Below are 27173 nucleotides of genomic sequence, written 5' to 3' on the forward strand. Positions count from 1 at the left end.
CCGAAAGAGGAAGATAAACCTAAGGAAGACGGAGAAAGAGGAAGTTAAGAAGGAAGAGAGAAGGAAGAAGAAGAAGAGAGCCTGAAGACCGAAAGGAGGAGGTTAAACCAAAGGAAGAGAAGGAAGAAGGAAAGAAGAGGAAAGAAGAAGGAAGAAGCCTAAGGAAGAAGAGTCAAGCCGAAGGAAGAGTTGAAACGAAGAGGAAGAGAAGCCGAAAGAGGAGGTGTTAAACCTGAAGGGGAAGAAGTGAAAGAGGAAGAGAGGAAGAGAAGAAGGAAAGAAAGAGAAGGCAAGACGAAAGAGGAAGAAGTTAAACCAAAGGAAGAGCCAGAAGAAGAAGAAGAAGAAGAGAAGCCGAAGGAAGAAGTGAAGCCTAAGGAAGAGTTGAAACCCGAAGGAAGAGAAGCCGAAAGAGGAGGTTAAACCAAAGGAAGAGAAGCCGAAAGAGGAGGTTAAACCGAAGGAAGAGGAGAAGGAAGAGAAGCCTAAGGAAGAAGTCAAGCCGAAGGAAGAGTTGAAACCTAAGGAAGAGAAGCCGAAAGAGGAGGTTAAACCAAAGGAAGAGAAGCCGAAAGAGGAAGTTAAACCTAAGGAAGAGGACAAGAAGAAGAAGGAAGAGAAGCCTAAGGAAGAAGGGAAGAGGAACCAAGAGAAGAGAAGACGAAGGAAGAGAAGCCTAAGGAAGAAGTCAAGCCGAAAGGAAGAGGTGAAACCGAAGGAAGAGAAGCCGAAAGAGGAGGTTAAACCATAAGGAAGAGAAGCCGAAAGAGGAGGTTAAGACAAGGGAAGAGGACAAGAAGAAGAAGAAGGAAGAGAAGCCTAAGGGAAAAGAAGAAGGAAAGAAGCCGAAGGAAGGAGGTTGAAACCTAAGGAAGAGAAGCCGAAAGAGGAGGTTAAAGCCAGGGAGAGAAGAAGAAGAGGGAAGAGAAGCCTAAGGAAGAAGCAAGAAGAAGTGAAACCTAAGGAAGAGGAGAAAAAGAAGAGGCGAAAAGAAGAAGAAGGAAGAGAAGCCTAAGGAAGAAGAAGAAGAAGGAAGAAGAAGCCGAAGGAAGAGTTGAAACCTAAGGAAGAAGAAGCCGAAGGAAGAGGTTAAACCTAAGGAAGAGAAGCCGAAAGAGGAGGTTAAACCAAAGGAAGAGGGAAAAGAAGAAGAAGAAGGAAGAGAGAAGCCTAAGGAAGAAGTCAAGCCGAAGGAAGAGTTGAAACCCAAAGGAAGAAGGAAGAAGGAAGAAGAAGAGTGAAGGAAGGTTAAGTGAAAGAAGAAGAAGAGAAGCCGAAAGAGGAGGTTAAACCAAAGAAGAGGACAAGAAGAAGAAGAAGAGAAGCCTAAGGAAGAAGTGAAACCTAAGGAAGAGAAGACGAAAGAGGAAGAAGAAGAAGAAGAAGAGGAGAAGGTAAGGAAGAAGTCAAGCCGAAGGAAGAAGTCAAGCCGAAGGAAGAGTTGAAACCTGAGGAAGAGAAGCCGAAAGAGGAGGTTAAACCAAAGGAAGAGAAGCCGAAAGAGGAGGTTAAACCAAAGGAAGAGGACAAGAAGAAGAAGGAAGAAGGAAGAGGCCAAGGAAGAAGGAGTAAGGAAGAAGTCAAGCCGAAGGAAGAGTTGATACCTAAGGAAGAGAAGCCGAAAGAGGAGGTTAAACCTAAGGAAGAGGACAAGAAGAAGAAGCCGAAGAAGGAAGAAGTTAAACCTAAGGAAGGAAGAAGAAGACAAGAAGAAGAAGAAGCCGAAGGAAGAAGTCAAGCCGAAGGAAGAGTTGAAACCTAAGGAAAGAGAAGCCGAAAGAGGAGGTTAAGACAAAGGAAGAGAAGCCGAAAGAGGAGGTTAAACCTAAGAAGAAGGAAGAGGACCAAAGGAAGAAGAAGAAGAAGAAGAAGAAGCCTAAGGAAGAAGTCAAGCCGAAGGAAAAGAGGTTGAAACCTAAGGAAGAGAAGCCGAAAAGAGGGAAGGTTAAACCTAAGGAAGAGAAGCCGAAAGAAGGAAGATAAACCTAAGGAAGAGAAAGAGAGAAGAAGGAAGAGGTAAGCCGAAGGAAGAAGTGAAAGGGAAGAAGAGAGAAGAAGGAAGAGAAGCCTAAGGAAGAGTTGAAACCTAAGGAAGAGAAGCCGAAAGAGGAGGTTAAACCTAAGGAAGACAAGCCGAAAGAGGAGGTTAAACCAAAGGAAGAGGACAAAAAGAAGAAGAAGGAAGAGAAACCTAAGGAAGAAGTCAAGCCAAAGGAAGAGTTGAAACCTAAGGAAGAGAAGCCGAAAGAGGAGGTTAAACCAAAGGAAGAGAAGCCGAAAGAAGAGGTTAAACCTAAGGAAGAGAGAAGAGAAGAAGAAGGAAGAAGGAAGAGGGAAGAGAGAGAAGGAAGGAAGAAGAAGAGGAAGGAAGAAGAAGCCGAAAGAAGAGGTTAAACCTAAGGAAGACAAGCCGAAAGAGGAGGTTAAACCAAAGGAAGAGGACAAAAAGAAGAAGAAGGAAGAGAAACCTAAGGAAGAAGTCAAGCCGAAGGAAGAGTTGAAACCGAAGGAAGAGAAGCCGAAAGAGGAGGTTAAACCTAAGGAAGACGGAAAAAGAAGAAGGAAGGAAGAGAGAAGCCTAAGGAAGAAGTCAAGAAGGAGGAGAAGCCTAAGGAAGAGAAGAAGGAGGAGGTTAAACCGAAGGAAGAAGAGAGGAGGAAGCCAAGGAAGGGAGAAGTGAAGCCGAAGGAAGAGAAGTTGAAAGAGGAGGTTAAACCTGAAGGAAGAGAAGCCGAAAGAGGAGGTTAAACCAAAGGAAGAGGAGAAAGACGAAAGAAGGAAGATAAACCTAAGGAAGAAGTCAAAAGAAGAAGAAGGAAGAGAAGCCTAAGGAAGGAAAGAAGAAGAGAAGCCGAAGGAAGAGTTGAAACCTGAAGAAGAGAAGCCGAAAGAGGAGGTTAAAAGGAAGAGAAGGAAGAGTGAGAAACCAAGGAAGAGGAAGAGAAGAGAAGGAAGAAAGAAGGAAGAGAAGCCGAAGGAAGAGGTTAAACCTAAGGAAGAGAAGCCGAAAGAGGAGGTTAAACCAAAGGAAGAGGAAAAAGAAGAAGAAGGAAGGAAGAGAAGCCTAAGGAAGAAGTGAAGCCGAAGGAAGAGAAGTGAAGCCGGAAGGAAGGAAGAGGAGTTAAACCGAAGGAAGAGAAGCCGAAAGAGGAGGTTAAACCAAAGGAAGAGGACAAAAAGAAGAAGAAGGAAGAGAAGCCTAAGGAAGAAGTGAAACCTAAGGAAGAGAAGCCGAAAGAGGAGGTTAAACCAAAGGAAGAGGACAAGAAGAAGAAGGAAGAGAAGCCTAAGGAAGAAGTCAAGCCGAAGGAAGAGTTGAAACCTAAGGAAGAGAAGCCGAAAGAGGAGGTTAAACCTAAGGAAGAGAAGCCGAAAGAGGAGGCTAAACCAAAGGAAGAGGACAAAAAGAAGAAGAAGGAAGAGAAGCCTAAGGAAGAAGTGAAACCTAAGGAAGAAGTCAAGCCGAAGGAAGAGTTGAAACCGAAGGAAGAGAAGCCGAAAGAGGAGGTTAAACCTAAGGAAGACAAGCCGAAAGAGGAGGCTAAACCAAAGGAAGAGGACACAAAAAGAAGCAGAAGGAAGAGAAGCCTAAGGAAGAAGTCAAGCCGAAGGAAGAAGAGAAGCCGAAAGAGGAGGTTAAACCTAAGGAGAGGAGGTTAAACCAAAGGAAGAGGAAGAGAAGGAAGAGAAGGAAAGAGGAGGTTAAACCTAAGGAAGAGGAAGAGAAAGAAGAAAGAAGGAAGAGAAACCTAAGGAAGAGGTGAAGCAGAAGGAAGAAGTGAAAGGAAGGAAGTGAAAGAAGGAAAGTTAAGCCTAAGGAAGAAGTTAAACCGAAGGAAGAGAAGCCGAAAGAGGAAGTTAAACCTAAGGAAGAGGACAAGAAGAAGAAGGAAGAGAAGCCTAAGGAAGAAGTCAAGCCGAAGGAAGAAGTGAAACCAGATGAGGAGGACAAGAAGAAGAAGAAGAAGGAAGAGAAGCCTAAGGAAGAAGTCAAGCAAGGAAGAAAGAGAAGCCGAAAGAAGAAGGAAGAGGAAAACAAGAAGAAGAAGAAGAAGAAAAGAAGAAGTCAAGGAAGGAAGAGAAACCTAAGGAAGAGAGAAGCCGAAGGAAGAGTTAAACCGAAGGAGAGAAGAGGAGGTGAAAGGAAGAGAAGCCGAAAGAGGAAGTTAAACCAAAGGAAGAGAAGCCGAAAGAGGAGGTTAAACCGAAGGAAGAGAAGCCGAAAGAGGAGGTTAAACCAAAGGAAGAGGACAAAAAGAAGAAGAAGGAAGAGAAGCCTAAGGAAGAAGTGAAACCTAAAGAAGAGAAGCCGAAAGAGGAGGTTAAACCTAAGGAAGACAAGCCGAAAGAGGAGGTTAAACCAAAGGAAGAGGACAAAAAAGAAGGAAGAGAAGCTGAAGAAGTCAAGCCGAAGGAAGAAGAGTTGAAGGAAGAGGAAGCCTGAAGGAAGAGAAAGCCGAAAGGAGGAGGTTAAACCTAAAGGAAGAGAAGCCGAAAGAGGAGGTTAAACCAAAGGAAGAGGACAAAAGAAGAAGAAGGAAGAGTTGAAACCTAAGGAAGAAGTCAAGCCGAAAGAGGAAGAGGACAAAAAGAAGAAGAAGAAGAGCCTAAGGAAGTCAAGCCGAAGAAGAGGAGAGTTAAACCAAAGGAAGAGGACAAAAAGAAGAGAAGAAACCTAAGGAAGAAGCCGAAGGAAGAGGTAAGCCGAGGAAGAGAGGGAAGAGGAGGTGAAACCGAAGAAGGAAGAAGAAAGAAGAAGAAGGAAGAGAAGCCTAAGGAAGAAGTCAAGCAGAAGGAAGAGTTGAAGCTGAAAAGAAGGAGGTGAAACCTAAGAGAAGCCGAAAGAGGAGGTTAAACCAAAGGAAGAGGAAGAAGAAGAAGAAAGGAAGGGGAAGCCAAAGGAAGAGGCAAAAAGAAGAAGAAGGAAGAGAATAAGGAAGAAGTGAAACCTAAGGAAGAGAAGCCGAAAGAGGAGGTTAAACCTAAGGAAGACAAGCCGAAAGAGGAGGTTAAACCAAAGGAAGGAAGAAGTAAGAAGAAGGCAAGCAGAAACCTAAGGAAGAAGTCAAGCCGAAGGAAGAGTTGAAACCTGAGGAAGAGAAGCCGAAGAAGAGGTGAAAGAAGGAAGGAAGGGACCAAGGAAGAAGAAGAAGGAAGAGAAGCCTAAGGAAGAAGTCAAGCCGAAGGAAGAGGTGAAACCAGAGGAAGAGGACAAAAAGAAGAAGAAGGAAGAGAAGCCTAAGGAAGAAGTCAAGCCGAAGGAAGAAGTGAAGGAAGAGGTGAAACCTGAGGAAGAGAAGACAAGAAGAAAAGAAGAGAAGAAGAAAAGGAAGAGTTGAAAAAGAAGAAGAAGGAAGACCGAAAGAGGAGGTTAAACCTAAGGAAGAAGCCGAAAGAGAAGGAAGGAAGCAAAAAGAAGGAAGTTAAACCTAAGGAAGAAGAGAAGCCGAAAGAGGAGGTTAAAAGAAGAAGGAGGATTAAAGAAGCCAAAGGAAGAGAAGAAACCTAAGGAAGAAGTCAAGCCGAAGGAAGAGTTGAAACCGAAGGAAGAGAAGCCGAAAGAGGAGGTTAAACCTAGGAAAGGAAGAGGACAAGAAGAAAGAAGAAGGAAGAGAAGCCTAAGGAAGAAGTCAAGCCGAAGGAAGAAGGAAGAAGTGAAACCCAGAGGAAGAGGCAAAAAGAAGAAGAAGGAAGAGAGTAGCCTAAGGAAGAGAAAGGAAGAAGTCAAGCCGAAGGAAGAAGTGAAACCAGAGGAAGAGAAGCCGAAAGAAGAGATGAAACCTAAGGAAGAGGACAAGAAGAAGAAGAAGGAAGAGAAACCTAAAGAAGAAGTCAAGCCGAAGGAAGAAGTCAAGCCGAGGGAAGAGTTGAAACCTGAGGAAGAGAAGCCTAAGGAAGAAGTGAAACCTAAGGAAGAGAAAGAAGGAAGAAGAAGCAAGAGAAAGAAGGAAGGAAACCTAAAGAAGAGAAGCCAAGAAAGAGGAAAAAGAAGAAGAAGGAAGAGAAGCCTAAGGAAGAAGTCAAGCCAAAGGAAGAAGTCAAGCCGAAGGAAGAGTTGAAACCTGAGGAAGAGAAGCCGAAAGAAGAGATGAAACCTAAGGAAGACAAGCCGAAAGAGGAGGTTAAACCAAAGGAAGAGGACAAAAAGAAGAAGAAGGAAGAGAAGCCTAAGGAAGAAGTCAAGCCGAAGGAAGAAGTCAAGCCGAAGGAAGAGTTGAAACCTGAGGAAGAGAAGCCGAAAGAGGAGGTTAAACCAAAGGAAGAGAAGCCGAAAGAAGAGGTTAAACCGAAGGAAGAGGACAAAAAGAAGAAGAAGGAAGAGAAACCTAAGGAAGAAGTCAAGCCGAAGGAAGAGTTGAAACCTGGGGAAGAGAAGCCGAAAGAGGAGGTTAAACCGAAGGAAGAGAAGCCGAAAGAGGAGGTTAAACCTAAGGAAGACAAGCCGAAAGAGGAGGCTAAACCAAAGGAAGAGGACAAAAAGAAGCAGAAGGAAGAGAAGCCTAAGGAAGAAGTCAAGCCGAAGGAAGAAGTCAAGCCGAAGGAAGAAGTGAAACCAGAGGAAGAGGACAAAAAGAAGAAGAAGGAAGAGAAGCCTAAGGAAGAAGTCAAGCCGAAGGAAGAAGTCAAGCCGAAGGAAGAAGTGAAACCAGAGGAAGAGAAGCCGAAAGAAGAGATGAAACCTAAGGAAGAGTTGAAACCTAAGGAAGAGAAGCCGAAAGAGGAGGCTAAACCAAAGGAAGAGGACAAGAAGAAGAAGAAGGAAGAGAAGCCTAAGGAAGAAGTGAAACCTAAGGAAGAGTTGAAACCTAAGGAAGAGAAGCCGAAAGAGGAGGTTAAACCAAAGGAAGAGGACAAAAAGAAGAAGAAGGAAGAGAAGCCTAAGGAAGAAGTCAAGCCAAAGGAAGAAGTCAAGCCGAAGGAAGAAGTGAAACCAGAGGAAGAGAAGCCGAAAGAAGAGATGAAACCTAAGGAAGAGGACAAGAAGAAGAAGAAGGAAGAGAAACCTAAGGAAGAAGTCAAGCCGAGGGAAGAGTTGAAACCTGAGGAAGAGAAGCCGAAAGAGGAGGTTAAACCAAAGGAAGAGGACAAAAAGAAGAAGAAGGAAGAGAAGCCTAAGGAAGAAGTGAAACCTAAAGAAGAGAAGCCGAAAGAGGAGGTTAAACCTAAGGAAGACAAGCCGAAAGAGGAGGTTAAACCAAAGGAAGAGGACAAAAAGAAGAAGAAGGAAGAGAAACCTAAGGAAGAAGTCAAGCCGAAGGAAGAGTTGAAACCTGGGGAAGAGAAGCCGAAAGAGGAGGTTAAACCGAAGGAAGACAAGCCGAAAGAGGAGGTTAAACCAAAGGAAGAGGACAAAAAGAAGAAGAAGGAAGAGAAGCCTAAGGAAGAAGTGAAACCTAAGGAAGAGAAGCCGAAAGAGGAGGTTAAACCAAAGGAAGAGAAGCCGAAAGAAGAGGTTAAACCGAAGGAAGAGGACAAAAAGAAGAAGAAGGAAGAGAAGCCTAAGGAAGAAGTGAAACCTAAAGAAGAGAAGCCGAAAGAGGAGGTTAAACCAAAGGAAGAGGACAAAAAGAAGAAGAAGGAAGAGAAGCCTAAGGAAGAAGTCAAGCCAAAGGAAGAAGTCAAGCCGAAGGAAGAGGTGAAACCAAAGGAAGAGAAGCCGAAAGGAAAGAAGAAACCTAAGGAAGAGAAGCCAAGGAAGAAGTAAACAAAGAAGGAAGAGAAACCTAAGGAAGAAGTCAAGCCGAGGGAAGAGTTGAAACCTGAGGAAGAGAAGCCGAAAGAGGAGGTTAAACCGAAGGAAGAGAAGCCGAAAGAGGAGGTCAAACCGAAGGAAGAGAAGCCGAAAGAAGAGGTCAAACCGAAGGAAGAGGACAAAAAGAAGAAGAAGGAAGAGAAGCCTAAGGAAGAAGTGAAACCTAAGGAAGAGAAGCCGAAAGAGGAGGTTAAACCAAAGGAAGAGAAGCCGAAAGAAGAGGTCAAACCTAAACCAGAGGAAAAAAGAAGAAAAGGAAGAGAAGCCGAAAGAGGAGAAGTTAAACCTAAAGAAGAGAAGCCAGGAAGGAAGAGGACAAAAAGAAGAAGAAGGAAGAGAAGCCTAAGGAAGAAGTCAAGCCGAAGGAAGAGGTGAAACCTAAGGAAGAGAAGTCAAAAGAGGGAGTTAAACCAACGGAAGAGAAGCCGAAGGAGGAGTTTAAACCAAAGGAAGAGGACAAAAAGAAGAAGAAGGAAGAGAAGCCTAAGGAAGAGGTCAAGCCAAAGGAAGAGTTGAAACCTGAGGAAGAGAAGCCGAAAGAGGAGGTTAAACCGAAGGAAGAGGACAAGAAGAAGAAGAAGGAAGAGAAGCCTAAGGAAGAGGTCAAGCCAAAGGAAGAGTTGAAACCTGAGGAAGAGAAGCCGAAAGAGGAGGTTAAACCGAAGGAAGAGGACAAGAAGAAGAAGAAGGAAGAGAAGCCTAAGGAAGAGGTCAAGCCGAAGGAAGAGTTGAAACCTGAGGAAGAGAAGCCGAAAGAGGAGGTTAAACCTAAGGAAGAGAAGCCGAAAGAGGAGGTTAAACCAAAGGAAGAGGACAAAAAGAAGAAGAAGGAAGAGAAGCCTAAGGAAGAAGTCAAGCCGAAGGAAGAGGTGAAACCTAAGGAAGAGAAGTCAAAAGAGGGAGTTAAACCAACGGAAGAGAAGCCGAAGGAGGAGGTTGAACCAAAGGAAAAGGACAAAAAGAAGAAGGAAGAGAAGCCTAAGGAAGAAGTCAAGCCGAAGGAAGAGGTGAAACCTAAGGAAGAGAAGCCAAAAGAGGAAGTTAAACCAACGGAAGAGATGCCGAAAGAAGAGGTTAAACCGAAGGAAGAGGACAAAAAGAAGAAGGAAGAGAAGCCTAAGGAAGAAGTCAAGGCGAAGGAAGAGGTGAAACCTAAGGAAGAGAAGCGGAAGGAAGAGTTGAAGGCTAAACAGGAGAAGTTAAAGTTAGAGGAAGCGAGGAAGGAAGAAACGATGGAAAAGAGTGATGAAGAGCAGATGCAGTTCGAGCCTGAGCAGGATTTGAAAGCTGGCGATGTTGAAGTGTCAGCTTGTTTTTCCTCTGTTTTCACAGAGGAGGATTGTGCATCCTTCTGTGGAAATGTAGTGAACAACGAAAGATTATGGATCGTTGTTCGTGAACCATCTCTGGAGGAAGTAACATGTTCTGCTTCATTAGTCAAACAGAGAACTGAAAAAATAGGAATTGGAATAATATTTGAAAGGAAACCGAGTTCAGATAGTCTTTTGCCGGAAGATGATGATAATGGTTAGTTTATGAACCTGTTATAACTTTTAGCTACTATTAACATATATTTTCATTCTTTTTTTCCTTTAGTAGCAGTTACTGATGTTACCGAAGCGGCAATTATCAAACAAGACGATGGGAAGAAGAGGAAGAAGAAGAAGAAGAAGTCTGCCAAGCGAGACAAGGTGGAAATCAAGGTCACACCTTCCGACGAGCATGATGATGATCACATTCAAAGACGTGCGCCATCCAAAACTGATAACTTGGAGGTTAACTTCTCCAGAAAAAGGACTCTTTCAGGTATGTGCTTAATTTATCCTCCGAAAAATCATTTCCACATAGGAGAATTCTCAGTCATTTCTGTGTTAGTAACAATGACAGCAACAGTGATAGTTCTATTATCTACTTATCAGACGTAATTAAGGTCGGTGGGTCACAACAGTTGTTTGGTCCATGTCCTATACATCATAACCTTTTTATGCCAGAAAGAAATCCATGAAGCATCATTTTATGAGATGTTCGTATGGAAAATTCTGTAATAGCAGACCGAGACAAAATAATTTATTCCTCTTTTTTTCACGAACACTTATTTACCTTATTTTACAGCTATCTAACGCACTACAATTACCATCTAAAAATGTTACAAAGGTTCAGAAAACTTTATATTCTAGCACTGGGCTTTTCTCATTGATCAAATCAAAGAGCTAGTAAAGGTTTGTAGGTTTAGCAGATAGCAATCCACTTGATTAAATATATACTATATCTTAAAGTTGATACAAATTACACACATGAAGCACTACTTTACGAGATTTAATGGAATATTCCAGGCCCATAATTATCCTCCAAAACGTTTTTCGTCTTTGTAAACTTCGAGCATAACAGAGCGGGTCCCGTTGTAAACAGCTAATACCATGTGATTACGATAACTTCCCAGACCTCGTTTCTTTTCGGTTTTCTTGTGGGTTTTCATTATTCTTTTCACGTAATATCTCTTGAATAGGACCTAGTCTTAGCAAATCACTTCTCCCTTAATCTCCCGGAGATCAAAACAGGATAATTTGTTTTCCTCTTAGAAGACGATCTTGTTTTGATCTCATGTGATCTTTGTTCAACAGAAAGAGAGGAAAAAATTTTGGGGTTTCTAGTTAAGCGCCGATTACAACAAACATTGATCATGCGCAATTACTCATAAATTAAGGCATCACTCCACGAATCTGAGCTGGTACGGATTTCAGATGGAGTATTCGTATACGGGATCGTAGATTAAGGAGAGGAGAGTGATTCCATTTCTTCCTAATTGCCGTATAAAACGGCCGGAAGACACGGCTTCGGGCGTTCTCGCGCACCATTTTCCTACAAGGAGTTCGACTGGAGCGCGCCAGCCTTGTGCGGCGGCGCATCTTCCGAGCCGTTTTTTTTACGACAATTAGAAGGAAATGGACGGAATCACCCTCCTCTCCATAATCTAATATCCCTTATAAGAATACACCACCTGAAATCTGCAACACCTCAGATTCGTGGGGTGATGCCTTTAACAGAAATTGAGTTCCTACAAACTAAGATCTTAGAGCTGCCCCATCAACAAAATAAAAGCAACAATATAAAACGATAAAGCTAGAAATCCCGTTCATGCATTGCTACATGTGAAAAAAATGATCGAAAACTACAAATGCAGAAAGAAAAGAGGTCAAGCTGAGTTCGAGACTCCACGACATAAGCCCCTTCCCATAAACAAAAAGGGGCAAAAGAAAAAGAAGAAAAAGAAAACAACAGCGAGAAAAAAAAACAAGCTGCGGGAAGAAAAGAAAAAAAGAAACAAAATCTGCACACATGCACTTTACAATAGGAAACATACGGAAGTTCTCGTTACGGAATTCTCCACTCGTTCACCGATTAGATAGATTTTATTGACCAGGATGCAGTTTTGCTCTAGAACAAGTAAAATCTCATTGGTTCATGTTGACAGAAGACAAGCACGCATATGGTAAACAAACTGCTCGACTTTATGGACTCGGTTCACTGGTTACCCCTTTGTGACTCGCTATATCTTATGAAACCTTTTCCATTCTTGTTTGATTTGGTCATGAATGAGGAATGTAATAAAAATTAAGGAAACTGACACTTCCATAGAGCACAATTACTAATGATAAGAACCCTACAATATCAGCACAAAGAAACCTGGCTGTGGTTTCAGCGAAAACTTGCGGCAGTGGCTTATGGCACGGTATCGATTGATTTGTTGAGTTTTGTCCGTTTTGCCGAGAGCAGTCAAACGCAGGTCACGGGCACATGATAGTCGTTTCCACGGAAACATTGACTGTACTGATTTGAAACCCAACAAAAGTACTCAAAGTACTCAAAGTTCTTTTAAAGTAACAAAAGTACTCGCTCACAGAAAGTCCCTCGTTCGAAGGCATCACCCCACGAATCTGGGGTGGTACGGGTTTTAGGCGGGTTATGCCTATATGGGGTCCATAGATTGTGGCGAAGAGGGTGATTCCGTTCATATCTCCTCATATCAGCGTAAACGGACGGCCGGAACGCTGTTCCTTACGACGTCTTCTGTTGCAATGCGCAACGTTTGCGCTCCGTCCGCCTGCGATTCGTCCGAATGGGTTTTCGACAACTGCAACAGATGACGTTGCCAGGAACCGCATTCTGAAGGTGGGCGGAATCACGCCTGTATTCATAATCGACGATCCGATATAGGTATACTCCAACGAAAATCCATGCCATTTCAGACTCGTAGGGCGATGCCTTTAAGCAATCGATCGTCATGTCATTTTGACCCCACTATAAATATAGAATCAACCTATAAACTTCCATTAAAATTGTAGTGCTTCATTTCAAGGAAGAAAAGTGTTACACCTGCGCAAATGCTGACACTTTTGAAGCAGAGGTAAGGGGTTATTATTACCCTTATATCACGACAGAAAATCTTTTGTGACTCTCCTCTATATTCCTCCAAATTCTTATCCACCACAACGGAATTCCTCCTATTTGAAGAACAACAACCGGCATCTCAAATAATAGTCTAATACACATCATATAGTAGTGTTTTGAAACAAACAAAGAAAATTGAAAAAAAAAATAACGTGAATGATTCCACACAACTATAAATGAAGAATAATTCTGGTTGTTATGAATAATTTCTTGTGAGTAACAAATGTCCTCTTTCTCACTCACTGGCTTCACGGCTCCTCAAAAACAAACATTTTGGAAGGTATTTAGACAACCACAATTACGTTGATTTTCAGGCACTAGCGAGATCTGTGTCGAGATCGATATTGAAGCTGGCGAGGAGAGTGCCAAAACAGATGCACTTGTCGACTTGAACTTCTATGATTTCGATGAGAACAGTCTTAGTGTGGCTAGCTGTGAGGAGGAAGGTATTGAAGTTGATGTGCTGTTGGACTCGATTACTGAAGAAGACGGTATCGACGCCTACGGCCTTACCAGTGCTGCTCAGGTAAGCTGAAACATACGTAACATTAAAGGCATCACCCCACGAATCTGAGGTGGTGCAGATTTCAGGTGGAGTATTCGTATACGGGATGGGAGACTACGGAGAGGGGGTGATTCCGTCCATTTCCTCCTAATTGCCTTAAAAAAAGGCCCGGAAGATACTGCTTCAGGCGTTTTGGCGCACTATTTTCTACAGAGAGTTCGACTGGAGCGCGCCAGCCTTGTGCGGCGCCGCATCTTCCGTGCCGTTTTTTACGGCAATTAGGAAGAAATGGACGGAATCACCCCCCTCTCCGTAGTCTCCCATCCTGTATACGAATACTCCACCCGAAATCTGCACCACCTCAGATTCGTGGGGTGATGCCTTTAAACGTGCATGCTCCTCACTCATGGTTATCGTACAACACCGAAAGGAAACAAGAAAGTGACTAATTAAATTCGTTCGCTTCAAAAAGGTAGTACACGCAGAAATTTCATAAGTCGATTGTTTGAAAATACTTCAAATAAACGAAGCCAATGGATATCATGCAGAAAAGACACGATGCAGGAGAGAAGTTGCAGCCTAAGGGCAGCGGTCGCAGAGTTTTTCTGCAGGAGCAGTCCTTTTTCCACGAATAGAAAAATACGAATAAATATTTCACGAATAAATATGCAACTAGGTCATATCGACCTGAAACCCGGCGGAATTTCATATGCGACCACGCCTGAGGTTAGATCCTAGCTTTTCCATACATACTGCAGCGAAGACAAAGAGTCTGCCAGCCCCACCTTGATCACAACCGTCAATAGCACCAAAACCAATTTGTTTTTACTCGACTGTAACTTTGTTCAGTGGAATGATATAGTAGGAGCTGTGAAGTGCAAAACACACATTTATTTCTTTATTTATCATCGCAATAAAAGAGAACGACAATGTAAATTATGTGCACATATACAAGAAGCAAGATCAGAATTCTTTTGAATATTTAGGAGATCGCAACTACAGTGCAGATGCCTTCTGCAGACACATCCGTCTCAAGACTTATTGACGAATTTAAATCACTTTCCAAGGAAGAAGTTGATGTGTGCATTAGCGCTGTACAAAACAAAGAATTTGTCGAAAAATCAATTAGTCTTGACATCGAAGTTGACACAGGCAAGTTAACTTATAATTCTATAAAGTAGTAAATACTTTTATATGGGCCTAATTACATCGTTTCTAGGAGCTGAAGAAGTCGGTGAGGTATCACAGCAGATTATAATTCATCCTCAATCGACAGAGTGGAAGCACCTCAAGGATGTCATATTCCTTAGCTGTATAACTAAAAATACGATAGAGCATGCATCATGGTTCAAAAATGGAATGACAGTTGATTCGAACGAAATCATATCGATTGAAAACGAGGGGAATGAATCTCGAATTACTTTTGAAAAATTCAATCCCTTCTACATAGGTGTTTACCACGTTGTCGTTGACGGTGTTGGAAGTCAGCCAGCCCACATTTCAGCCAGCGTTCCACCTACAATAGAGACCGAGTGCGTTTTGAATTCTGGGAATTTTTCTCTATTTAGTCGAAAGTATTTCAAAGTGATCTAAAAATTGTTTCAGAATCCCCTCAACTATTGTTCATAGGATTGGAAAACCACTGGATTTGCAACTCTCATACACCGCATATCCCGCTCCTCAAGTGAAATTGAAACATAAGAATGGAAAAGTAATACTGATTGCAGATATTGATCAGTATGAAGACTCACTTTCAATAAGAATCAAAAACTTGAAAAAGGAGGACGAAGGTGATATAAGCATTTTCCTCTCCAACGAATTCGGAGAAGCAGAGACATCTTTCACATTGCAGTTGGTAGATACACCATTAGCGCCAAGAAACGCTCGTGCAGTTAAGCTAACACCTACCGCAGTAACGCTAGAATGGGACAGTCCTGAAAATGATGATGATGAGGTTTTACAGTACGTGGTTAAAAGAAGAATAGCAGAGAGCGGAAGGTGGAGGAAAATTGCGAAAACACCGAATAAAACGTACACATGCGAAGAACTTATACCGAACGAGTTCTACGCATTTAGGATAGTAGCTGAAAATGAATACGGAGAAGGACTCCCTAGCAATGTAGTGGAAGTAGACACGCCTCTAGATGATGAAGAAGATCAGGTCAAGGAGGAAATAGGTGAACCAGCTAATGAGGAGATCACAACTTTAGAGGAACCAACGCAAGATAAAGAGCAGGAAATCATAGTGGAAGATGAGAAGTTGAAAAAGGAAGCGAAGCTAGAAGAAGAGGTTGAAGAAAAACAGCAGGAAAAAGACAAACCAAAAGAAGAAGCTAGGATAGTCGAAGATGTAAAACCCCTGGAAGAGAAAGTAGAAGAAGATGTAAAGCCTAAAGAGGAAGAGGATAAACCGGAAGGAGAAACGAAACCCAAAAAGGCTAAGAAGAAGAAGGAAATGAAACCTAAGGAAAAGGGTGCACCTGAGGAGGAGAAGCCGAAGGAAGAGGTTAAACCGGCAGAAGAAGTGAAACCTAAGGAAGAGGCTAAGAAGAAGAAGGAAGTAAAACCTAAGGAAGAGGTTGCACCTGAGGAGAAGCCAGAGGAAGAGGTTAAACCGACAGAAGAAGTGAAACCCAAAGAAGAGGCTAAGAAGAAGAAGGAAGTGAAACCTAAGGAAGATGTTGCACCTGAGGAGAAGCCGAAGGAAGAGGTTAAACCGGCAGAAGAAGTGAAACCCAAAGAAGAGGCTAAGAAGAAGAAGGAAGTGAAACCTAAGGAAGAGGTTGCACCTGAGGAGAAGCCAGAGGAAGAGGTTAAACCGACAGAAGAAGTGAAACCCAAAGAAGAGGCTAAGAAGAAGAAGGAAGTGAAACCTAAGGAAGATGTTGCACCTGAGGAGAAGCCGAAGGAAGAGGTTAAACCGGTAGAAGAAGTGAAACCCAAAGAAGAGGCTAAGAAGAAGAAGGAAGTGAAACCTAAGGAAGAGGTTGCACCTGAGGAGAAGCCAGAGGAAGAGGTTAAACCGACAGAAGAAGTGAAACCCAAAGAAGAGGCTAAGAAGAAGAAGGAAGTGAAACCTAAGGAAGATGTTGCACCTGAGGAGAAGCCGAAGGAAGAGGTTAAACCGGCAGAAGAAGTGAAACCCAAAGAAGAGGCTAAGAAGAAGAAGGAAGTGAAACCTAAGGAAGAGGTTGCACCTGAGGAGAAGCCAGAGGAAGAGGTTAAACCGACAGAAGAAGTGAAACCCAAAGAAGAGGCTAAGAAGAAGAAGGAAGTGAAACCTAAGGAAAATGTTGCACCTGAGGAGAAGCCGAAGGAAGAGGTTAAACCGGTAGAAGAAGTGAAACCCAAAGAAGAGGCTAAGAAGAAGAAGGAAGTGAAACCTAAGGAAGAGGTTGCACCTGAGGAGAAGCCAGAGGAAGAGGTTAAACCGACAGAAGAAGTGAAACCCAAGGAAGAGGCTAAGAAGAAGAAGGAAGTGAAACCTAAGGAAGATGTTGCACCTGAGGAGAAGCCGAAGGAGGAGGTTAAACCGGCAGAAGAAGTGAAACCCAAAGAAGAGGCTAAGAAGAAGAAGGAAGTGAAACCTAAGGAAGAGGTTGCACCTGAGGAGAAGCCAGAGGAAGAGGTTAAACCGACAGAAGAAGTGAAACCCAAGGAAGAGGTTAAGAAGAAGAAGGAAGTGAAGCCTAAGGAAGAGACTAGACCTGAAGAGGAGAAGCCGAAGGAAGAGGTTAAACCGGCAGAAGAAGTGAAACCCAAAGAAGAGGCTAAGAAGAAGAAGGAAGTGAAGCCTAAGGAAGAGGTCACACCTGAAGAGAAGCCAGAGGAAGAGGTTAAACCGACAGAAGAAGTGAAACCCAAAGAAGAGGCTAAGAAGAAGAAGGAAGTGAAACCTAAGGAAGATGTTGCACCTGAGGAGAAGCCAGAGGAAGAGGTTAAACCGACAGAAGAAGTGAAACCCAAAGAAGAGGCTAAGAAGAAGAAGGAAGTGAAACCTAAGGAAGAGGTTGCACCTGAGGAGAAGCCAGAGGAAGAGGTTAAACCGACAGAAGAAGTGAAACCCAAGGAAGAGGTTAAGAAGAAGAAGGAAGTGAAGCCTAAGGAAGAGACTAGACCTGAAGAGGAGAAGCCGAAGGAAGAGGTTAAACCGGCAGAAGAAGTGAAACCCAAAGAAGAGGCTAAGAAGAAGAAGGAAGTGAAGCCTAAGGAAGAGGTCACACCTGAGGAGAAGCCAGAGGAAGAGGTTAAACCGACAGAAGAAGTGAAACCCAAAGAAGAGGCTAAGAAGAAGAAGGAAGTGAAACCTAAGGAAGATGTTGCACCTGAGGAGAAGCCGAAGGAAGAGGTTAAACCGGCAGAAGAAGTGAAACCCAAAGAAGAGGCTAAGAAGAAGAAGGAAGTGAAACCTAAGGAAGAGGTTGCACCTGAGGAGAAGCCGAAGGAAGAGGTTAAACCGGCAGAAGAAGTGAAACCCAAAGAAGAGGCTAAGAAGAAGAAGGAAGTGAAACCTAAAGGAAGAGGTTGCACCTGAGGAGAAGCCAGAGGAAGAGGTTAAACCGACAGAAGAAGTGAAACCCAAAGAAGAGGCTAAGAAGAAGAAGGAAGTGAAACCTAAGGAAGATGTTGCACCTGAGGAGAAGCCGAAGGAAGAGGTTAAACCGGTAGAAGAAGTGAAACCCAAAGAAGAGGCTAAGAAGAAGAAGGAAGTGAAACCTAAGGAAGAGGTTGCACCTGAGGAGAAGCCAGAGGAAGAGGTTAAACCGACAGAAGAAGTGAAACCCAAAGAAGAGGCTAAGAAGAAGAAGGAAGTGAAACCTAAGGAAGATGTTCCACCTGAGGAGAAGCCGAAGGAAGAGGTTAAACCGGCAGAAGAAGTGAAACCCAAAGAAGAGGCTAAGAAGAAGAAGGAAGTGAAACCTAAGGAAGAGGTTGCACCTGAGGAGAAGCCAGAGGAAGAGGTTAAACCGACAGAAGAAGTGAAACCCAAAGAAGAGGCTAAGAAGAAGAAGGAAGTGAAACCTAAGGAAAATGTTGCACCTGAGGAGAAGCCGAAGGAAGAGGTTAAACCGGTAGAAGAAGTGAAACCCAAAGAAGAGGCTAAGAAGAAGAAGGAAGTGAAACCTAAGGAAGAGGTTGCACCTGAGGAGAAGCCAGAGGAAGAGGTTAAACCGACAGAAGAAGTGAAACCCAAGGAAGAGGTTAAGAAGAAGAAGGAAGTGAAGCCTAAGGAAGAGACTAGACCTGAAGAGGAGAAGCCGAAGGAAGAGGTTAAACCGGCAGAAGAAGTGAAACCCAAAGAAGAGGCTAAGAAGAAGAAGGAAGTGAAGCCTAAGGAAGAGGTCACACCTGAGGAGAAGCCAGAGGAAGAGGTTAAACCGACAGAAGAAGTGAAACCCAAAGAAGAGGCTAAGAAGAAGAAGGAAGTGAAACCTAAGGAAGATGTTGCACCTGAGGAGAAGCCAGAGGAAGAGGTTAAACCGACAGAAGAAGTGAAACCCAAAGAAGAGGCTAAGAAGAAGAAGGAAGTGAAACCTAAGGAAGAGGTTGCACCTGAGGAGAAGCCAGAGGAAGAGGTTAAACCGACAGAAGAAGTGAAACCCAAGGAAGAGGTTAAGAAGAAGAAGGAAGTGAAGCCTAAGGAAGAGACTAGACCTGAAGAGGAGAAGCCGAAGGAAGAGGTTAAACCGGCAGAAGAAGTGAAACCCAAAGAAGAGGCTAAGAAGAAGAAGGAAGTGAAACGTAAGGAAGAGGTTGCACCTGAGGAGAAGCCGAAGGAAGAGGTTAAACCGGTAGAAGAAGTGAAACCCAAAGAAGAGGCTAAGAAGAAGAAGGAAGTGAAACCTAAGGAAGATGTTGCACCTGAGGAGAAGCCGAAGGAGGAGGTTAAACCGGCAGAAGAAGTGAAACCCAAAGAAGAGGCTAAGAAGAAGAAGGAAGTGAAACCTAAGGAAGAGGTTGCACCTGAGGAGAAGCCAGAGGAAGAGGTTAAACCGACAGAAGAAGTGAAACCCAAAGAAGAGGCTAAGAAGAAGAAGGAAGTGAAACCTAAGGAAGATGTTGCACCTGAGGAGAAGCCGAAGGAAGAGGTTAAACCGGTAGAAGAAGTGAAACCCAAAGAAGAGGCTAAGAAGAAGAAGGAAGTGAAACCTAAGGAAGAGGTTGCACCTGAGGAGAAGCCAGAGGAAGAGGTTAAACCGACAGAAGAAGTGAAACCCAAAGAAGAGGCTAAGAAGAAGAAGGAAGTGAAACCTAAGGAAGATGTTGCACCTGAGGAGAAGCCGAAGGAAGAGGTTAAACCGGCAGAAGAAGTGAAACCCAAAGAAGAGGCTAAGAAGAAGAAGGAAGTGAAACCTAAGGAAGAGGTTGCACCTGAGGAGAAGCCGAAGGAAGAGGTTAAACCGGCAGAAGAAGTGAAACCCAAAGAAGAGGCTAAGAAGAAGAAGGAAGTGAAACCTAAGGAAGAGGTTGCACCTGAGGAGAAGCCAGAGGAAGAGGTTAAACCGACAGAAGAAGTGAAACCCAAAGAAGAGGCTAAGAAGAAGAAGGAAGTGAAACCTAAGGAAGATGTTGCACCTGAGGAGAAGCCGAAGGAAGAGGTTAAACCGTAGAAGAAGTGAAACCCAAAGAAGAGGCTAAGAAGAAGAAGGAAGTGAAACCTAAGGAAGAGGTTGCACCTGAGGAGAAGCCAGAGGAAGAGGTTAAACCGACAGAAGAAGTGAAACCCAAAGAAGAGGCTAAGAAGAAGAAGGAAGTGAAACCTAAGGAAGATGTTGCACCTGAGGAGAAGCCGGGAAGGAAGAGGTTAAACCGGCAGAAGAAGTGAAACCCAAAGAAGAGGCTAAGAAGAAGAAGGAAGTGAAACCTAAGGAAGAGGTTGCACCTGAGGAGAAGCCAGAGGAAGAGGTTAAACCGACAGAAGAAGTGAAACCCAAAGAAGAGGCTAAGAAGAAGAAGGAAGTGAAACCTAAGGAAAATGTTGCACCTGAGGAGAAGCCGAAGGAAGAGGTTAAACCGGTAGAAGAAGTGAAACCCAAAGAAGAGGCTAAGAAGAAGAAGGAAGTGAAACCTAAGGAAGAGGTTGCACCTGAGGAGAAGCCAGAGGAAGAGGTTAAACCGACAGAAGAAGTGAAACCCAAGGAAGAGGTTAAGAAGAAGAAGGAAGTGAAGCCTAAGGAAGAGACTAGACCTGAAGAGGAGAAGCCGAAGGAAGAGGTTAAACCGGCAGAAGAAGTGAAACCCAAAGAAGAGGCTAAGAAGAAGAAGGAAGTGAAGCCTAAGGAAGAGGTCACACCTGAGGAGAAGCCAGAGGAAGAGGTTAAACCGACAGAAGAAGTGAAACCCAAAGAAGAGGCTAAGAAGAAGAAGGAAGTGAAACCTAAGGAAGATGTTGCACCTGAGGAGAAGCCAGAGGAAGAGGTTAAACCGACAGAAGAAGTGAAACCCAAAGAAGAGGCTAAGAAGAAGAAGGAAGTGAAACCTAAGGAAGAGGTTGCACCTGAGGAGAAGCCAGAGGAAGAGGTTAAACCGACAGAAGAAGTGAAACCCAAGGAAGAGGTTAAGAAGAAGAAGGAAGTGAAGCCTAAGGAAGAGACTAGACCTGAAGAGGAGAAGCCGAAGGAAGAGGTTAAACCGGCAGAAGAAGTGAAACCCAAAGAAGAGGCTAAGAAGAAGAAGGAAGTGAAACGTAAGGAAGAGGTTGCACCTGAGGAGAAGCCGAAGGAAGAGGTTAAACCGGTAGAAGAAGTGAAACCCAAAGAAGAGGCTAAGAAGAAGAAGGAAGTGAAACCTAAGGAAGAGGCTAGACCTGAAGAGGAGAAGCCGAAGGAAGAGGTTAAACCGGCAGAAGAAGTGAAACCCAAAGAAGAGGCTAAGAAGAAGAAGGAAGTGAAACCTAAGGAAGAGACTAGACCTGAAGAGGAGAAGCCGAAGGAAGAGGTTAAACCGGCAGAAGAAGTGAAACCCAAAGAAGAGGCTAAGAAGAAGAAGGAAGTGAAACGTAAGGAAGAGGTTGCACCTGAGGAGAAGCCGAAGGAAGAGGTTAAACCGGCAGAAGAAGTGAAACCCAAAGAAGAGGCTAAGAAGAAGAAGGAAGTGAAACCTAAGGAAGATGTTGCACCTGAGGAGAAGCCGAAGGAAGAGGTTAAACCGGCAGAAGAGGTGAAACCAAAAGAAGAGGCTAAGAAGAAGAAGGAAGTGAAACCTAAGGAAGAGGCTAGACCTGAGGAGGAGAAGCCGAAGGAAGAGGTGGCGCCGGAAGAAGTCAAATCCAAAGAAGAGCTTAAGAACGAGGAGATGGAGGAGTCCAAGGAGAGTGGTAAGTCTGTTGAAATTATCAAGCACCTGGAAAGAGATGGATGACAAGATGATCTGAATTCTGTTGCAGCTGTGAGGCCTGAACGGATGGCAGAGTCAGTGGAAAAGGTGACTAAAACGGAAGAAGATGAAATCGTTCCTTTCACCGTGCTTTCTAAGAGAGTTGATGATGTTTCTGGTGCTATGGATCAGTTCATGGAATCAGCCTTGGTTTTAAAACGAGGTAAATTATCGTCATAATTAAAAATAGATTGTATTTTTGTTATTAATTTTTTTTCTAACGGTTTGGACGTCGCAATTTTTTGGGTCTTTGCCGTTTTGTGTCTTGTTACGAATTACAATTGAAATAGGTAGCTCATTGTTTTGTCAATCGTAACTCTTTTGAAAGGGAGCTTTACTCTCCGTTTTTCTTTAAACGATCGATCATTGTTGAAAACTGAGTTCACCCTTGGCTCAAGTTGTTCAAAAACTTGACGACGTTCTTTTCAGAACACATTATTGTCGAACATCCGAAATCGCAGACAGTCACAAATGAAAACGAGGACTGCATCTTTGTTTGCAAGTTGAGTCGACCAGCACAAAACGTACAATGGTTCCATAATGACAAAGAGTTGTGGACGCAACAACCAAAAATGGAAATCATTACCGATGAAAAAGAATCAAGACTTGTCTTACATGCCGTAGATAAGAGAGACATTGGGGATTATTACGTTGTAGTTGACGAGACCGAAAAGTCTGATTTGGCTGAGCTCTCTTACAAGGTGGTACCGACGTTGACGTATGAGGGACCAATGGACGCTATTGCAGCTGGAAAACATTTTGACTTTATAGTAAAGTTTACTGGTTATCCATCACCTCAATTTGATATGACTCTCAATGGCAAAGATCTAAAACTTCTTGCTGATGTGGAGATATACGACGATTTTATTTCATTCCGCGTAAGAAACGTCAAGGAAAGCGGAACCATAACTATATCGGCCCGGAACGAGCACGGCGAGGATTCGCTCGAGATTTCCATGCAGGTGATCGACGTGCCTTCGGCGCCATTAGATCTTCAAGCTAGTGATGTTGGATCGAGCACAGCTACGCTCTCATGGAAAGCTCCGTTGTTTTCGAATGGATCAAATATCGCTGAATACTGTGTTGAGCGTAAATCAGTGGAGTACTCCCGGTGGCGTACCGTAGCAAGAGTGCCGGCAGACAAACTTACCGTCACTGTAACCGATTTATTCCCTAATGATTTATATGCTTTCCGTGTTAGCGCTGTAAACGACGTCGGGCAAGGACATCCCAGCAAAGTCGCTGAAGTGGAGACTACTGAAGAGATTGAAGGTAAATATTTCATCTGTTTGCCTTAATCGCCTTTGAAATGATTTTTGTGGTCAAAAATATTTCGGTTTCCGAAATGAAGCGAGCAGAATGCAAAGATAGTTCCGCTCAATTCTGGTGTTCTCTTTATTTGTATTATACAAATTTGTAAGAGTATTCAGAAAGCTGATTTGGTTTGAAAATTACATAAGAAATGAGGCCATCAAAGGACTTATGTGTTCTTCACATAATTAATATTGAGAATGGAATTTTATCTGTGCTATAACGTGGGATGGGTTCTTATAAATAACTGCGGTTTAGCATAGTTTCGTCACTGAATAATATATATCACCATCATATTATCGTTATCATATTGTTATCACCTGAAAGTAAAACTAACTCCAACCTCTTTGCAAAATGCTGCAAGATAAACTATTTTTGTCCTCATTAATTTTAAAACTTATCTTATAGAAATGTACGAAGAAGAAATTACGGAAAGAGTAGAATTCACTGAACGGGATGGTCTACCTGAGGAAGTGAGGGAGGAAGAGACATCTGTCCCATCCGTTTCTGATGATAAGACCACTGTTGAAACACAGATTGAAGAGGTTGGCTGTACAATTTCAACGAATTATCAGACACTCATGAACGAGATCTTTTTCAAATCGTAAGAGAAATGATTAATTTCAGGTGGTTGCTGTGGAAATAGACGAGATAGAGGTGAAGCCAACGGAGAAATTGGAACTGGAAGAGGAACAAAAAGCGGTGTCAGAACAGAAGGAAATCCTCGAAGAAGAGGGTGAAGAAAAGAAGGAAACCAAAGAAAAAGGAAAGAAGAAGAAAGGAGCAAAAGCAAAGCCCTCTCAGGAAGAACTGTTACCGAAGGAGGAAAGTGAGAAGTGTCAAGAAAAGGGTGCAACAGAACAAGGAGAAAGGCCAGAGGAAATCAAGAAGGCGGAGGAAGTCTCTTCCCCAGTGACTGAAGAGAAGAGGAAGGAGGAAAGTTCTGACCAGAAACAGCTTGCTAAGGATGAGCCAGCTCAAGGAGAAGCAAAGAAAGCAAAACCAAAGAAAAAGAGCGAAGAAAAGCGGCGACTTCTAGAAGAGGGTGATGTTCCTGGGGAAGAGAAAAGACCTATGCAAGGAGCGGATGAAACACCTAAGGAACAACAAAATAAACTTCAGGAGGTTGGTAGCGAGAAGAAGAAAAAGCGAATACCAAAAGCAATCATTATTCCTGACGAGATAAGTTCTAAGTTTGGAGAACCTAGCACTCTTCATTCAGAGACTAATATAACTACAAAAATTACTGCCAGAGAAGGTAGTGCTGAAACTATGTCACCTATCAAACAACCACAGTCCGCCAGCATTACGATGAAAGTCGACAGTGCCAGCAAAATTCAGTCACGAACAGCAACACCAAGTGGTGAAGCTACTGAATTTACGTTTAAGCAGCGTTCACAAACTCCAGAAGGAAAGAAGGAGGACACTGCGGCGACAGTCAAGTTAAAAAATGAAGGTGTCGACAGAACTGGTCTTCCTCCCAAACCGGGAGGTGAAGCTGCTAGCCCAAAACCAAACGAAGAGACTAAAAAGAAGAAAAAGGAAGAAAAAAGTGTGGAAGAAAAGCCTAAAGAGAAGGGTAAGCCTGAGGAAGAGAAGCCGAAGGAAGAGGTTAAACCGGGAGAAGTGAAACCCAAAGAAGAGGCTAAGAAGAAGAAGGAAGTAAAACCAAAGGAAGAGGCTAGACCTGAGGAGGAGAAGCCGAAGGAAGAGGTTAAACCTGCAGAAGAGGTGAAACCAAAAGAAGAGGCTAAGAAGAAGAAGGAAGTGAAGCCTAAGGAAGAGGTTGCATCTGAGGAGAAGCCGAAGGAAGAGGTTAAGCCGGCAGAAGAGGTGAAACCCAAAGAAGAGGCTAAGAAGAAGAAGAAGGAAGTAAAACCAAAGGAAGAGGTTGCACCTGAGGAGAAGCCGAAGGAAGATGATAAACCGACAGATGAAGTGAAACCCAAAGAAGAGGCTAAGAAGAAGAAGGAAGTGAAACCTAAGGAAGAGGGTGCATCTGAGGAGAAGCCGAAGGAAGACGTTAAGCCGGCAGAAGAGGTGAAACCCAAAGAAGAGGCTAAGAAGAAGAAGGAAGTGAAACCTAAGGAAGAGGTCACACCTGAGGAGAAGCCGAAGGAAGATGATAAACCGGCAGAAGAAGTGAAACCAAAAGAAGAGGCTAAGAAGAAGAAGAAGGAAGTGAAGCCTAAGGAAGAGGTTGCACCTGAAGAAGAGAAACCGAAGGAAGAGGTTAAACCGGGAGATGTGAAACCCAAAGAAGAGGCTAAGAAGAAGAAGGAAGTGAAGCCTAAGGAAGAGGTTGCACCTGAAGAAGAGAAGCCGAAGGAAGATGATAAACCAGCAGATGAAGTGAAACCAAAAGAAGAGGCTAAGAAGAAGAAGGAAGTGAAACCAAAGGAAGAGGTTGCATCTGAGGAGAAGCCGAAGGAAGAGGTTAAGCCGGCAGAAGAGGTGAAACCCAAAGAAGAGGCTAAGAAGAAGAAGGAAGTGAAACCTAAGGAAGAGGTTGCACCTGAGGAGAAGCCGAAGGAAGATGATAAACCGACAGATGAAGTGAAACCCAAAGAAGAGGCTAAGAAGAAGAAGGAAGTGAAACCTAAGGAAGAGGGTGCATCTGAGGAGAAGCCGAAGGAAGACGTTAAGCCGGCAGAAGAGGTGAAACCCAAAGAAGAGGCTAAGAAGAAGAAGGAAGTGAAACCTAAGGAAGAGGTCACACCTGAGGAGAAGCCGAAGGAAGATGATAAACCGGCAGAAGAAGTGAAACCAAAAGAAGAGGCTAAGAAGAAGAAGGAAGTGAAACCTAAGGAAGAGGGTGCATCTGAGGAGAAGCCGAAGGAAGACGTTAAGCCGGCAGAAGAGGTGAAACCCAAAGAAGAGGCTAAGAAGAAGAAGGAAGTGAAACCTAAGGAAGAGGTCACACCTGAGGAGAAGCCGAAGGAAGATGATAAACCGGCAGAAGAAGTGAAACCAAAAGAAGAGGCTAAGAAGAAGAAGGAAGTGAAGCCTAAGGAAGAGGTTGCACCTGAAGAAGAGAAACCGAAGGAAGAGGTTAAACCTGCAGAAGAAATGAAACCCAAAGAAGAGGCTAAGAAGAAGAAGAAGGAAGTAAAACCAAAGGAAGAGGCTAGACCTGAGGAGGAGAAGCCGAAGGAAGAGGTTAAACCGGGAGAAGTGAAACCCAAAGAAGAGGCTAAGAAGAAGAAGGAAGTGAAACCTAAGGAAGAGGTCACACCTGAGGAGAAGCCGAAGGAAGATGATAAACCGGCAGAAGAAGCGAAACCAAAAGAAGAGGCTAAGAAGAAGAAGAAGGAAGTGAAGCCTAAGGAAGAGGTTGCACCTGAAGAAGAGAAACCGAAGGAAGAGGTTAAACCGGGAGAAGTGAAACCCAAAGAAGAGGCTAAGAAGAAGAAGGAAGTGAAACCTAAGGAAGAGGTTGCACCTGAGGAGGAGAAGCCGAAGCCCGAAGATATGGTCGAGAGTGTCGCATTAGAGGAGCAACCTGAAACAACAGGGAAACCTAAGCGGAAATCTCGCAAACAAGTCGTCCAAGGTACTATTCCTGAGGGAGAAGCGGTAGATGCTCTATCCGGGGATAGCAGCCCTCGCGAAAGTGAGGCCGTCAGCATTAAAACTTCGAGAAAGTCTTCGGGCGCCTCCAGTGTTGACAGCTACACTATTTCACGACGGCGAATGAGAAAAGGAGGATTTCTGTCAACACCGGGGGCAGAAGTTGTGGTTTTGCGTGGCGACAGTGTTAAATTCGAATGCGAGTTAGTGAATGAGAGCGAAGAAGTTGAATGGTTTATCAACGATAAATCGTTCGCTGCTGATGCCAGGGCTTCTGAAGAATCGAAGGGACCTTTAAGAATTCTAGTCATACAGGATCTTTCTCCTGCAGATACAGGAATGACAGTAGAAGTTCGACTTGGTGATAACGTGGCTACTTCTAAAGTTATCGTTGAAGATACTCTTGCTGAGATAACAAAACGATTGGAGCGTAGAACTACTGGAAAAGAAGGAGAAAATGTAGTTCTCAGTATCGAATTAAATCACGAAGCAAAAGAGATTGCGTGGTTTAAGGACGAGAAGCCAATTTCAAACACGGAGAAAGTAACTACGGAAAGTGAAGGTACATACTGCCGGTTGACAATAAAACGAGCTGACTACAGCGATGCTGGTCAGTACACAGTAGTAGCCGATGGGTCTAAGAGCTACACAAATCTTCAGATCTTGGGAAAACCAAAAATAAAAAGAGATGAGAAGGAAATTATCGAGGTGGAAAGAGACGAAAACATCGTGTTCAACATACCTTTTGAGTGCCACGAAGAGCCAAATGTTTCTTGTCTTTTCAATGGTTCAGTGCTCTGTGAAGATGCGAAAACGTTGATTGATGTGCATGAAAATGTCGTACGATTCTGCAAGAAACACGTGACTAAGGTGGATTCTGGCGAGTATACAATTAAACTCTTCAATGAGATTGGGGAGGAGTCTGTGTCGGTGCCAGTTCTAGTAAAAGGTATGCTTTTTCACTTTTTCCTTTCTTTTTGTTTCCTTGATCAATACTAATTCCACAGTGGTTTTCAGATGTTCCCGAAAAACCGTCAAGCATCTCCGTTACGGAGATCGAAACTGAGGCAATTACTATCGCATGGAATGCACCAAATGATGATGGAGGACAACTCATAACCGGATATTTAATAGAGAAGAAGGAGGATGGTCGTAGAACTTTCCACAAAGTTGCACAGGTCGATATTTAAGTCTTCTTTAACAGTATTT

The 27173-nt window shown here is 43.5% G+C and overlaps 1 protein-coding gene across 3 annotated transcripts in view; it reads left to right on the forward strand.

The window, feature by feature from the left end:
- RB195_012620 (uncharacterized protein) overlaps positions 1 to 27173 on the forward strand; it is a gene marked incomplete at both ends in the record, with an annotated part of 62839 nt that overhangs the window by 8668 nt on the left and 26998 nt on the right. For 2 of the 3 annotated variants that reach the window (XM_064202076.1, XM_064202077.1), the window contains 34 exons: positions 164 to 366; positions 431 to 739; positions 1101 to 1237; positions 1298 to 1394; positions 1454 to 1733; positions 1802 to 1944; positions 2041 to 2253; positions 2303 to 2530; positions 2584 to 2743; positions 2832 to 3016; positions 3109 to 3655; positions 3714 to 3760; positions 3813 to 4112; positions 4178 to 4422; positions 4561 to 4821; positions 4867 to 5030; positions 5095 to 5334; positions 5383 to 5900; positions 5981 to 7701; positions 7747 to 7975; positions 8062 to 9280; positions 9350 to 9559; positions 12517 to 12728; positions 13694 to 13859; positions 13927 to 14239; positions 14313 to 17157; positions 17225 to 19306; positions 19372 to 19461; positions 19506 to 21024; positions 21094 to 21246; positions 21513 to 22355; positions 22803 to 22939; positions 23022 to 26913; positions 26982 to 27142. In XM_064202076.1, coding sequence (XP_064057957.1) covers positions 164 to 366; positions 431 to 739; positions 1101 to 1237; positions 1298 to 1394; positions 1454 to 1733; positions 1802 to 1944; positions 2041 to 2253; positions 2303 to 2530; positions 2584 to 2743; positions 2832 to 3016; positions 3109 to 3655; positions 3714 to 3760; positions 3813 to 4112; positions 4178 to 4422; positions 4561 to 4821; positions 4867 to 5030; positions 5095 to 5334; positions 5383 to 5900; positions 5981 to 7701; positions 7747 to 7975; positions 8062 to 9280; positions 9350 to 9559; positions 12517 to 12728; positions 13694 to 13859; positions 13927 to 14239; positions 14313 to 17157; positions 17225 to 19306; positions 19372 to 19461; positions 19506 to 21024; positions 21094 to 21246; positions 21513 to 22355; positions 22803 to 22939; positions 23022 to 26913; positions 26982 to 27142 — 20069 coding nt within the window. Of the gene's footprint in view, positions 1 to 163; positions 367 to 430; positions 740 to 779; positions 859 to 1100; positions 1238 to 1297; positions 1734 to 1791; positions 1945 to 2040; positions 2254 to 2302; positions 2531 to 2583; positions 2744 to 2831; positions 3017 to 3108; positions 3656 to 3713; positions 3761 to 3802; positions 4138 to 4177; positions 4423 to 4560; positions 4822 to 4866; positions 5031 to 5094; positions 5335 to 5382; positions 5901 to 5980; positions 7702 to 7729; positions 7976 to 8061; positions 9281 to 9349; positions 9560 to 12516; positions 12729 to 13693; positions 13860 to 13926; positions 14240 to 14312; positions 17158 to 17224; positions 19307 to 19371; positions 19462 to 19505; positions 21025 to 21093; positions 21247 to 21512; positions 22356 to 22802; positions 22940 to 23021; positions 26914 to 26981; positions 27143 to 27173 lie in introns of all 3 variants that reach the window. The other variant, XM_064202075.1, reaches the window with a different exon arrangement.

This window comes from Necator americanus, chromosome V, assembly GCF_031761385.1.
Source record: "Necator americanus strain Aroian chromosome V, whole genome shotgun sequence".
NCBI classification, from domain to species: domain Eukaryota; kingdom Metazoa; phylum Nematoda; class Chromadorea; order Rhabditida; family Ancylostomatidae; genus Necator; species Necator americanus.